At 41.4% G+C, this 12,736-nt stretch overlaps 2 protein-coding genes across 7 annotated transcripts in view; one reads left to right on the top strand and one right to left on the bottom strand.

Moving 5' to 3' along the window:
- Positions 1 to 4,545, top strand: part of LOC139748037 (putative neural-cadherin 2) — a 77,087-nt gene extending 72,542 nt beyond the window's left edge. Inside the window, exons 26-30 of the mRNA XM_071660603.1 lie at positions 320 to 429; positions 1,208 to 1,336; positions 1,469 to 1,687; positions 1,812 to 2,078; positions 2,717 to 4,545. Coding sequence (XP_071516704.1) covers positions 320 to 429; positions 1,208 to 1,336; positions 1,469 to 1,687; positions 1,812 to 2,078; positions 2,717 to 2,790 — 799 coding nt within the window. The 3' untranslated portion in view covers positions 2,791 to 4,545. The remainder of the gene's footprint in view (positions 1 to 319; positions 430 to 1,207; positions 1,337 to 1,468; positions 1,688 to 1,811; positions 2,079 to 2,716) is intronic.
- A 1,217-nt stretch (positions 4,546 to 5,762) lies between these two features.
- Positions 5,763 to 12,736, bottom strand: part of LOC139748113 (putative neural-cadherin 2) — a 184,275-nt gene continuing 177,301 nt past the window's right edge. For 5 of the 6 annotated variants that reach the window (XM_071660770.1, XM_071660771.1, XM_071660772.1 and 2 more), the window contains 7 exons: positions 11,870 to 12,051; positions 11,229 to 11,418; positions 10,370 to 10,587; positions 9,779 to 9,907; positions 9,014 to 9,232; positions 7,594 to 7,833; positions 5,763 to 7,163 (listed from right to left, as the gene is read on the bottom strand). In XM_071660770.1, the coding sequence (XP_071516871.1) occupies positions 7,090 to 7,163; positions 7,594 to 7,833; positions 9,014 to 9,232; positions 9,779 to 9,907; positions 10,370 to 10,587; positions 11,229 to 11,418; positions 11,870 to 12,051 (1,252 nt within the window). In that variant the 3' untranslated portion in view covers positions 5,763 to 7,089. The remainder of the gene's footprint in view (positions 7,164 to 7,593; positions 7,834 to 9,013; positions 9,233 to 9,778; positions 9,908 to 10,369; positions 10,588 to 11,228; positions 11,419 to 11,869; positions 12,052 to 12,736) is intronic. The other variant, XM_071660774.1, reaches the window with a different exon arrangement.

The raw sequence follows: 12,736 nt of genomic DNA, 5'->3' as shown, positions 1-12,736 counted from the left end.
TCTAGACATAGACCAGAAAAGACGTCACTAACCTGAGACGAAGGTCAGGAGAGATATTTTTAGCCTTAGACAAAGGTCAGTATAGATATATCTCGCATCTCTTACCTTAGACGAAGGCCAGCAAAAATCTATTCTTTTTCTAGAAATGTCGCCAACGTACTTTTACTGTGTGTTGCTTATAATGTTTGCTTATCACTGTTTCATTGTCCAAGTCTTTTTTCAGGCGCGGAAATCTATTTCCCTGTCCAGTAATTCTGCTGAAGCGTTTGTGTCTTGAGGTATAAGCGTAAGTTTAATTGTCGTTATTGTTTGTGTTCAGATGCGGTGAGGGTCGAGTGGCGAGCAGCACCGGGTCGACCTGTGAGGACCAGGACGAGTGTGTGTGGCGACCCTGTCTCAATGGAGGCACTTGCTTCAACTCCCAACCAGGCGAGTCTCCTCAACCTTACTCCTGCTAGCCCGCTCCTGGCCCCCACCCCTGCTTGCCTACTTCTGGCCCTTTTCTGGTCACCCACTGCTGACCTGTAGGTCCTTAGTGGGCCAAACTAGTAACGATAAATTGTAGTTTATTGAAGATGCATTATTTCTGAAACTAATGAGAGTACAATTATATTTAGAGTATGACTATATGAATGCAAATCCTTTCTGGGCCGTTGAAATTAAGGCTTAGGTATACTCCTGCTCTTATCGTCAGAGAGATTCCTAGTATCTGGACCAGAGAATCTTTCTTTAAGAAAATCAAAGAATCAACTTCTGCGTAAATTATAGCCACTAATGAAGTTAAAATGTCAAAAACTGTAATAAGCTTACTCTGAATCGATATCTTCTGCATTTGTCCCATCAAACATGCTAATGGAAATAGATACACATCTTACATGTGGGCATACATGTAGTGTTCGCTGCCATTTATAGCATCATAAGAGTCTGAAGGAAATAAATAGGTGCATGAATAAGACTATCATAAATCAAAAAAGCACATCGAGAGCATATAAATCTTCCATAGTTAACATTATTATCAACCAATTGACCCGTTTTCTGTGATGAGCTACAAATTTGTTCGTTTTCTTAATGGGTTACAAAGTTCTTTATTTCATGCGAAAATTTAGAAATTTCTTGAGCCTTGCTTTGATATGAATTTCCTCGTTGTTTGGAAAAGCTTACGTGTTTCAGAATAATGTGAAACGAATTTCATTATTCCCTGTGACAGGTTACGTGTGTGTGTGTCCAGTTGGGTTCAGTGGACAGCATTGTCATCTGCCGGACGTAGGGGAGACTTCGCTAAAACTCTCCCTGACTGCTCTGGTGGCGATAGTGGTGTGGTGCACTTTTCTCTTCTGTTAGTATCATATGAGAAGTATCTTTTTTTCTTTTTTTTCAGCCTGTCATATGGAATCCAACCCTTTAGAAAGTACATTTTCTGTGACAGTGGGGACACTGAAGCATATATGATATCCTCCCTTTCTTACAGTACTGCTGTGCGCTTTCCTGCTGCATCAGCACCACCGTCGCTCCACTTTACGCCGTGGGGGCGGCGCCCCAGGGAAGCACAGTAACGCCCCCTGTAAGGAACCTGTGTCGTCAACGGGGGCCGGTGGCCGAACGCCTAACCTATTGGAGTTGCAGCTCTTGAAACCTCCTGGAGCAAACGGAACTCAACCACCATGGACGAAGAACCCCAACATCGCAGGTAACCTCATTGCCATATTCATCAGTGCTTCTCTCTCAAACCTTAGTTTATTAATCACCTTACCTACGTTAATTCCCCGTTTTCTTATGGCATAATGAATGTTGTTGTCCCTTCTTTCCTCTAGACGTGGACGTTCTTCAGATCGACGCCGCCTCGGAGACAAGCAGCATGGAGGAACAGAAGCGGTGCGGCGCACCGGCTCCCCCAACCGAGGGCCTGGAACTCGATCATGGAGGAGGCAAAGGTGAAGGAGGAGGAGGAGGGGGAAGGCAGAAGACAGGGAAGGAGAACAGAGGTAGCAGGGGTGGTTCGGGCAACACTCCTGCCGGGGACGACCTAAGAAACTATGCCTACGAAGGTGAAGGTTCCTCCCCTGGATCACTCTCCTCTTGTAAGCGTCAGGTCTTATGACTAACCTTCTGTTGATTCCATTATGCAAAGTTTTGCAAATGTTTGAGCCATAGACATCAGAGTTCTTGCATCATAACGCAACAAGCTTTTTCTTGTTTTCAGCTATCGTTCTGGAAGAGATGAGCAATAGTTGCGAATGTGTGTCTAATCAATGATGATATATTTGTGGACTCTGGATGGCAGAGAAAGAAGCATAACAAATGACCTGTATTTATTGAGGGAGATGAGATTTATTCTTTCATTGGTAACAAAGTGATAGATCATCGATGGAGGACTTAGTAAAGACTTTGCCGTACATGACTAGCGAAGAGGTCATAAAGGTTATTGCATTACAAATTGGATGGAAAGCAATAAGATAAAAGTCGAATTTGGCGCATTCAACTCATAATATAAACAAAGGACGAAACATTACGTTACACCTTTGATCAAAGATAAATCAAGATATTATGTCAGTTTATCGAACTAATAATTCAGCGAGAGTGCTAGTCATTTAAGCAACTGAAAGATTCCAGGAGAACCTGGATCTGTAGTGATTGCCGAATCAGGTGTTCTTTTGTTGGCTTTGTGTAGTTTTGACAGACGCTTTGTTTACCCCTCTCAGTGTCCATAACTTCGCAGGTCTGGAGAGCTGCAGCGGCAGCGCTAAGTTCTTGGACGGCTTCCGAGAGGTGGCGCACATGCTAGAGTCCTGACACACCAATGGGAACTCCCAGCCCAGCCAGCCAGCGCCAGCCATAGCCAAGTCCAGCACTTTGAAAGATAGCGCCACTTCGCCAACGGCGTCCACGAAGTACCCCAGTGGGAAGTCCTTGAACGATGGCCTCAGAGGAACTCTCTCTCCACGGAGCCAAGATCCAGGCTAGCACCCGACCAAACACTCAGTGCCTTGCGGGACAAATGTTAGCTTTGTTGACGGTGTTGACCGTAGGGACAGAATATCCTGGTGATGCTGGAGTCTCTCTTCTGTGATCGATATTAGCAAGAATGGATCTCAATAACTGATTTACAAAATATATAAATCTTTTTCTCTCTTAATCAAGCGCTGCAAAGACACACTATCTCTTTTGATCCCTGTCTCTATCTCTCACCTCTGAATCTGAACTCTCTATCTTTCTCTCTCTCTCTCTCTCTCTGGAGCCAGAAACAGGTCACCTGGAGTGGCAAGGGCCATATTATCTTTCCATCCATAATAATTATTTCATGGACAATTTCTCTTCACTTTCCATATCGTGGAACTACTATAAAAGAAACTATGTTGCCATATCGCATGATCGCCTGTGTCAGCTCTTATTTGTTCCTCTGTGTATAAATTTTTTGATATAAGACGTCAATTTGCTCTTTTCTCTCGGCTTTGAATTACCAGAAATATGATGATATGTGAAGTGGGACCTGAGAAAGTGCTAGGAGTTAGAGTGCCATTTTCCTCTTGGCATTGAGCATAACAGAAGCAGTGACATGTGGAATATAAAGACTAAGCAGTAAAAGTCATGCTGCTGTATTGCAAACTGACTTTAAAGAAATGTAGGAACGGGCCTAACAGTGAAAATTGTACTGCTTATTGTATCTAAAAACAGTGACCTGTGAAAGGTAGTGAAAGATAAGCTGTGAGAATGGTATTCATAGGAATGTAAAAAAAAGGAATTGAATCTATACCAGGATGATGACAAGATGAACTATTGTGTCTTTAATACTTGGTCGTACGGGAACTGAGTTTGTAAGACAAGGAAAGAAAGAGGATAACTCCTTACCACTTGCAGCTAAAATTCGATTGCCACTTGAAAATTAAGAGTCAAGAAAATGTAGATTTTGAGGTCTTATTTGCTCACAGTTAAGAACTTACAAGAACGATGCCTCTCGACCAACTTTGGGGCCGAAAAAGCTTTTCCCTACAGCACATAAGTAATATGAGTTAGAAAAAGAGATACAGAGAGACTAGCATAAAAGACCATTTTTGTGGTAACTGCATGGACAAAAAATTATCTTCAATATGGAAAATCATAGAACCACGATTGTCACACAGCTTGTGAAGGAGAAAGTTTTGTTTTAAACAACCAAAATCATTAAAGTTATGAGTTAAAGAACATGAAGCTAACCATTAGAGTTTTGAGATAAAATACGTGAACCTAGCACATCATTAGAGAGTTGTGAGTAAAGAACATGAGCCAAGATCATCATTAGAGAGTTGTGAGTTGAAAAGCAAGAACTAGATCATCATTAGAGCTGTAATTTGAAGAATATCAACCCATACCATCATTAGAGAGTTGTAAGTTGAAGAACATGAAACTAAAAGATCATTAAAGTGCTATAAGGAACAAAAGATTCTACTCTCATCAAAGAAAATGAATAAGAAGGATGAAAGCTGATGTCCAAGAGAGAATGGGAACAGTCACGAGTGGTTGGATGCGCCTTTTTGTATTTTTCTAAAACCTGTATGACTAATAAAATATTGGGAGGTTTTTTCTTTACGTGTCTTCTTTGCCTGAAGTGATGTTGAAATGCGCGCGCGCGAGCGTGTGTGTGTGTGTGTGTGTGTGTGTGTATGTGTGTGTGTTGAGAGGAACAAAAATCATAAACTCTTCAAAGTCACATCAGCACTAAATCACTTGCATTATAATTCCATATCTTTGCTTTTTAGAAATCATTATGGATGTTACTGCGAAGAGAAAAATTCATCATTCCTACCACTAGATACTGGCACAAAATTTATTGGTATACTGAATCACAGTTTTATATCTGCTTACCTTCCATTCTCAGGATACCCCTTTTATGAGGTTCTCGAAACGCTCAGGAAGCTGATCACGTTCACCTGGCGGGACCACAGATGAAGTGCACAGTGACGATGTGTGTTCATGTCGGGGGAGTGTAGTTCGACTACGGAATGAAGTGTTCCGTGCCATCAGTATAAACGTTTCATCTTGCACACAAGGGATCTTATGATATATTGAACTGTTGCTTGTAATCCTGGAGAGACGGGTGGTGTCCAGAACACAGACGTACTTGTCTGGGGAGTGTTGTTTTAGATGCGTGTGTCTGATGGAGTGAAATTTAAGACTGGAATTATGGAATAGGGTGGTTGAGTAGTGGTTGTCGAATCATAACAGTGGAAATATGTTTTGTCACTGTTGTGTTTGTTAGGGAAAAGCGAGAGCATATAGTTTGCTCGAGTGTGAGGCATGGTTAAGCTTTTTATTTCTTTGATGATGATGGTTTGTCATGAAGTTCTGTGCATTTGCAAGGAAATGGGCGACGATTGCATTGATGGTGTAATCCTGAGGGTAGAAGACCGCTACTTTTGCTTAAGTATTGACAAATAAGCTGTTGGTAGTTTCCCAGAGTCTTATGATCGTTCCTTGGGTATTCTACTGTTACGTACACTCCCCAAAAAGTATCAGCCCCTCGGGCTGAAACTTTATTCCCCAGGGGATGATACTTTTTTGGGAGAGTGTACATGACAAGAAATAAAAGCATCATCATCATCAACGCTATCACAAATCTGAGTTAAGTGGGTCTTCTTTGTCACCAGTTAGGGAAGGAAAACAGATTTTCTAACAACAGTAAATTTATTTTGTTAATGAGTTTTAGAAAAATGGAAAACTTACGTCTAGACCTTGTAGTTCAGGGCTGTTGGCTCCTCCTGATGCTGTTCGCATTTCTTTTGTATATATATATATATATATATATATATATATATATATATATATATATATATATATATATGATGTTATTCTAACCAACCAAAACGTAACAGAACAATCAATCCCCATACTTGGACAGTCTAATCATCGCACTCATGGCCTTACAACAGTCATATTCACTCCAGACAGTTATATGAATAAGAAAATCCTTTCGTATGTCTCTCTTTACCCTGCAGGTGTATTTTACCAACTGTAAATGGCAATACTGTCTGTAGCAAACGTCTGTCCATAAATTGTGTCGGACAATGTAAACATTTACAAGTACTTGTTATTGAAGGGAAGTCTTCACACAAGTTAAATCGTGGTAACGTTTAGTATTGTTGCCATAACATTAATACTATATACACTTTTTCTAACACAAAGTGCTACACTTTGATTATATCATTGGGTCCAGTCATACCTTGCAAAATCTGGTAGGGGTTACTAATTGTATAGCTTGTCTTCTGTTGTTTGACAATAATACCTAGCCTGAATACATATTTCTGGCATCAGAATAGTCATGTAATTTGCAAATGGTGCTAGACCACTCTAGGTCGACCTGCTATCTTGTCAACAACACAAAGATTTGTTGCATCTCTTTTCTAACAAACTGCAATTTACGAAGTGATGGAAATGATTATGTGAAAAGTATATTTCAGTGTAATATATATATATATATATATATATATATATATATATATATATATATATATATATATATATATATATATATATATATATATAATCATTATGTTAAATTTAAAAACTGGTTTGGAAAACAGTGATTTGTAAAACTTTAAAAATCACGGGCAATAGTGGGAATAAAAACAAAATATACCGAAGATTTTTTTCTTTTTGCTTGGACACAACACTTCGGTGCCCTTTGCCATTATGAACTCTAAGAAAGGCACGCTGGGGGCTCGGGCATATCTTTAGGGATGGCTCTGGATTGTAGGAGGAGCATTGCCATTGACCTGTCTGTAAGTGGTTGGAGTGAGGGATTCAAGATTGCTATGGATGAGGAATCCTCACAGTTTGAATCGATCAGCAACATGTTTTTGAGGAGACACAGGAAAGTTCCAACTCCACTGTATCTAGAGGTGCGGTCATATGATCTGTAAGATGTGTCGTTGATCTTTCTCTGATCTGATGAGCGAGTGGACTGGATGATAAGGTGGAGAGAATACCATCCCTCTCTGGCTCGATGGGAGTATGAATTATCGTTGGAAGTGACGGTTCTGGTGTATATTTTGAAGTGACTGTCGTGCTGTCTTCTATCGCTGCCGCTGATTGGCTGGAACACGAACCAACCACGTGTCAGGACTCAACTATTTGAGCTACGTCACGGAAACCACCTAGGAACTTAGCGCTGCCACTGCAACTCTCCAGACCTGTAAAATCATTCAGAGATTATGTATGTAAACAATATATACAAAAGGAAACGGACCCCATCATAATTTGCTTGCCTTGATAGCCACGTCTTGTGTCTCAACTCTCTCTCTCTCTCTCTCTCTCTCTCTCTCTCTCTCTCTCTCTCTCTCTCTCTCTCTCTCTCTCTCTCTCTCTCATTTCCTTCCTCATCCTTTGTGTGTTATACATCCTCTATCACTCGCTCTTTCCCTGTAACCTTCAAAAGAAGCCTGGATAAATGGCTTAAAACAGTTCCAGATAAACTCGAAATACACCACTATGCAGTGTGCGTGGTGAAAGAGTATTGTGATACAGGGCACACGGTTGGAAAACGCGCTAGCCTTTCCTCAGGGGAAGATCTTGCCGAAATAACAAGTAGATGGGCATTTCTGCCTTTCTTATTAAACTCACACGAGGACAGAGATCCAGGAGAGGAACCTTCGCCCTCGTAGGCATAGTTCCTGAGGTCATCTCCAGCAGGAGGGTTGTCCACGTGTCCTCTGCTTGTTCGTCGTTTTCTTTCGCTGAGTTCTCTGGTTTCCGAGTCTTGCCCTTCACCTTTCTGCTGCTGGTGATGGGGCAAGGGCATGCCTTGGACCCTGCCCGGACTGCTGGTTAAGGAGGCGACCTCCACCTGAAGAACGTCCACATCTGGGGAAAGAGAGTCGTATGAAACTCTGGACAAAGTTCTTACATAACGTACTTGCTGAGGGTATTTCAATCACGAGTTGATATCCTTTGTGTTATTCATTAAATCCTTCAGCAGGATGATTACATTTCCCCGCATTCTGACGACACTAATATGTAAAAGGTAATAGATAATAACATCGAAATCATATATCATGAAAAACACGGATTTTCCATATGGGAATTTCATGTACGAATTCTGTTTCCGTCGTACGTTATAATGTTATGAAGAAAGTAGACAAAAACCTATGCAATGCATGTAAAAGGATTGAATTTTACAACGATGTACTGTGAAAAACAAGAGTTTGTTCCTAGGATCTGGTGAAAAAAACACTGTGATTGGAGAGAATTCCAGCACGCGATTCCCCGCAGAACAAGATCGTTTGGCATCTTTGGATAAATGTAAAGATATTTCTGAGATTTCTTTTCTATTTTTTCTGTATATTTCTTATAAATATGATACTGATTTAAAATAATCGATTATGGTACCCCTATATCGACACAAATGACAGTCAGATAGGTAAATCTCACAGAAATTATAATAGAGGTCTTTCAATTCTCCTGGAACCATTCGAACCTTGATCCGAAACAACAACACATGAAGTTTCAGCGTAGTCTGGCTCGTAGTCAAGGGAAGACTTTAATGATGTTTCACCAAATGTAAATAATCATCGGACAAAACTGGGAACCAACACTCTAGGTAAGTATGATACTATGTGAAAATCATATTTCGAAAATTTGAAAAGAATTCATTGAGTGAGAACTTACTAAGATTACACTGATAGAAATGTATTAAGATCTCTCACGGGGATTTCATCCATGCCAAAATTAAGATTGATTACAGCTAATTCTATTCCTTCGTTGACATGGAGTTACAATAGTCATATAACGTTAATATTGTCTCAAAACATCTGAGAGAGGACTTCAGACACCTGCATCATACCGAGTAACTTGTCAGCACACATAAGGGTAAATCATAAAGGGTAAACAACGTAAAAGATTATCAGGGCTGCATCTGAAGAAATGGAAGATGGTGACACCAAAAGTGGTGTTGGCTCAAGCGACAACAGATGTAACAGTACGTACCTGCCGGTACCCAGGGAGGCTTTCCTACTTGGAGGAGGAGGAATGGGAGGTCACTTACCTGCAATGTTGGGATTCTTCGTCCACGACGGTTGAGTCCCGTTTGCTCCTGGCGGCTTCAAGAGCTGTAGCTCCAGCAGGTTAGGCGTTCGGCCGCAGGCCCCCGCCGACGACACTGTTTCCTTAGAGGGGGCGCTGCTGTCCTTTCCTGGGGCGCCGCCACCTCTGCGTAGGGTGGAGCGACGGTGGTGCTGGTGCAGCAAGAAGGCGCACAACAGTACTGTAAGGGAAGGGAAGAAATAATTATTTGTCCCTTCCATTGGTTCCCTAACTTTCCCTAACTTTTAGCTAATTAGATATGTCTTATTTTTGAATTAATGGATTCTTTTGTAATAGCTGACTGTGTATACTACTAATGTATGATATGTGGCTTCAGTATCTACTGTCTTTCAACTTGTATTTCAGGAACCACTTATCTTTCCTCTATTTAGCCACTAGACAGAAGCATCATAGAACTAGTCATAAAAAGAGAAAAACTGACCTTTCGTAGGTTCTTATTGGATACAAGAACTATACAGCTATATCTGTTAGAGTAATGAGCTTTCTGAAGTACTATAGACCTGTAGCTATATGGTTAATGAACTTTCAGAGAGAGTTATAAAACAGAAGTACTATACAGCTAACTATAACATTCCACTGAACTCTCAGAGGTAATGATTGGATAGAAGTATCAGAGAATTGTATCTATAGCTTTCAGAAGTACTTATTGGATAGAAGAAGTAAGAATAACTAAGATAATAGACTCTTAGAAATAGTATGTACTCACGGAGTAAGACAGTACACCACACGACGATTGTTACCAATACACCGAGTGGCAACTTTAGCGAAGTCTCCCCGACGTCTGGTAGATGACAGTGCTGTCCACTGAACCCAGCTGGACACACACACTCGTAACCTGTCACAGGATATCGAAATTCATAATCCGTTATGGCAGATAGTGAATTTCGTCACAGAATAATGTTGAAAAATCCATAACCTTACTCGCCATATTACGAAATTCGTAAAGAACTATGAAAATCGTTACCTAACATAGAAAACGGCTGTAGCCTTTTCTCAGAAAACTTAGAACAAGGTTGGTCGGTACCACTGACTACCGAAACCCTTCAAGTTATAATATTTCTCTCTCGTACAGTATATCTGTTCACCCATTGGTCAAGAACAAACAGGCAGTTATTATGTTAGATATTTTGTGCGTATAATTGACCTCTCCTTTTGAACGCATTAGCTTGAAATACAGAATAGTTAGAGATTTCCTCACGAATAGATTTGCTTTGGATATTTCGTAGGCTCCAAAGGATACCACGGGTCAGCAGTAGGATATATCCCTCAGGGGAACGCAGGTCAACAGAAGTGGTACCTGTGTGGATTGCCCGGAACAAGCCAGCAGAAGTGAGCGACCATAAGCGTGCCAGGGTGAGTAGGGTGGCCTGGAGCGGGCCAGCATAGTAAGGTGGAAGAGACTCGCCTGGTTGGGAGTTGAAGCAAGTGCCTCCATTGAGACAGGGTCGCCACACACACTCGTCCTGGTCTTCACAGGTCGACCCGGTGCTGCTCGCCACTCGACCCTCACCACATCTGAACACAAACAACAACGACAGGTAAACTTACGCTCATACCTCAAGACACAAAGGCTTTAGCTAGAATTCACAGCTAGCTTAGCGGCACTAAGCACCAGACGTGTGCTGTAAATACATAAAAGATTTGATGAATTAAGGAGATATTCTGGCTGTGAGTATGAGAGGTGTTTGTCTTATGATATTCACAACATTATGACTTTTAGGTGCACTGGCTCTTCAGCTGCAAACATGAAATAAAAGATGGATGACCCTTTTATGAATGCAATCGTTCCTCGCCAACCTGTGGCAATGGGGTAAACAACTTTAGCTCTGGAAAGCTAATTCCACCAAAAGATGCGTAACTGTCAGAATCTAATTTGCATAAATGGGTGTGAAGTTAGAGAAAGAGAGTTATGTGTTGCGAAGGACTAGATATGTATAGTAGGGTGTGTGTGTGTGTGTGTTACTTGCTCACGATTTTCTACCTAACTTTGAGTGATTATTTTGAAAAAAAATTCTGTATAGCTCAAGACGTAAGCAAATAATTCCCGCAGAAGACAGATCTGTAGTAGGTTGAGAAACAGGTATGGGTATAGAGTTTCGAAAGTATACTAGAGAAGGCATCCAGGGTACTATCCTATGGGATGGTAAGATACCAACCCGCATTGGTAGGATTTCCAAGTGTCGAGGCAAGTCAGGGGCGTTCTGCAGGAGACGTTGGCACAGGCTGGGGGGGCACCGCATCCAGACTCCACGCCCTGGAACACGCTGGCCTGGCCCCAGACCGTGCTGTTGACGGTCGGGGGCAACGGTACACTCCGTCCAGAGATCCGAAGGTCATCTATACATCCTTGGGGGAGACGAAGGATGGGATGATTACATACTGGTCTCTCTCTCTCTCTCTCTCTCTCTCTCTCTCTCTCTCTCTCTCTCTCTCTCTCTCTCTCTCTTGGTTTTATATCTCTAACAATAAGTTTTCAAGATTTACCTAAGCATCCTGAAGGAGGCGCAAGAGAGGTTCATATCATGTTACTCTCTCTCTCTCTCTCTCTCTCTCTCTCTCTCTCTCTCTCTCTCTCTCTCTTGGTTTTATATCTCTAACAATAAGTTTTCAAGATTTACCTAAGCATCCTGAAGGAGGCGCAAGAGAGGTTCATATCATGTTACTCTCTCTCTCTCTCTCTCTCTCTCTCTCTCTCTCTCTCTCTCTCTCTCTCTCTCTCTCTATCTCTATCTCTATCTCTCTTATACAGTTACGGTATCAGCCAACCTCCTCCCCAACGCCCGTGTCTCCAGCTCACCGTGGAAGTAATCGTGATGGATCTTAATGACGCCCACCTCCAGGAACTCAGGCTTCCCGCCCACATGGACGCCCTCCTGTTTGTCCACCTTCAGAAGCTGATGACTCTCCTCCAGTGCCAGCGAGGCGTTGTAAAGGTCGCCTTCTCCGTCGTCCACCGTCAGGAAGAAAGCCGACCCGAACCTAGGTTCGAACCATGGTACTGAATTTCTCTTTAGTATTGTCACACACACACACACACACACACACACACACACACACACACACACATACACAGACTTATGCACACACAGACGTATGTAACTGACATAGGCTAGGGTCTGTATGTAAGTGTATACATATGGGTACATATATTCAAGGTTAAGAGACGGGATAACACAAGTGTAAAACTCTCCCCCTTTAAAATACAAATACTAATCACATAATCACACACGTAATTAACATCACAGTAATCAGTTTACATATTTACCCCCTCTCAGTTATATGTATACACTTTGCATAACTACCTGCGCTTCTTTATAGCCGCTGTGTTTGTCGTATGTATTTCTCTACATATTTTTAAGCCTTTAGCTGCAATTAACTCAATACACCTCATCATCATTAGTAATATTTCATTAAACAGCAATTACTATTGTATTTGTAAATGCACAATATGATATTGTTATTGTAATAACGATTAACTATAGTTTGTTTAAAGAGTTGCCAAAGTGAACAGTTCCATTAATCAAAATCACTGTGACATTAATTAGTCATTGTGACATCTAAACTCCTAACCAGCAACTCGGCTTAGCGTAAACATCCCGTGATGTAAACAAAGGAAAACTTTTTTAAAGCAAATTTAAAACTGTCGAGGTCAAAATACAATCCT

The sequence above is a fragment of the Panulirus ornatus genome, chromosome 72 (assembly GCF_036320965.1).
Source record: "Panulirus ornatus isolate Po-2019 chromosome 72, ASM3632096v1, whole genome shotgun sequence".
Classification (NCBI taxonomy): Eukaryota; Metazoa; Arthropoda; class Malacostraca; order Decapoda; family Palinuridae; genus Panulirus; species Panulirus ornatus.
The sequence above is the reverse complement of the archived record's forward strand: the minus strand, read 5'-3'. Positions and strand labels throughout refer to the sequence as shown.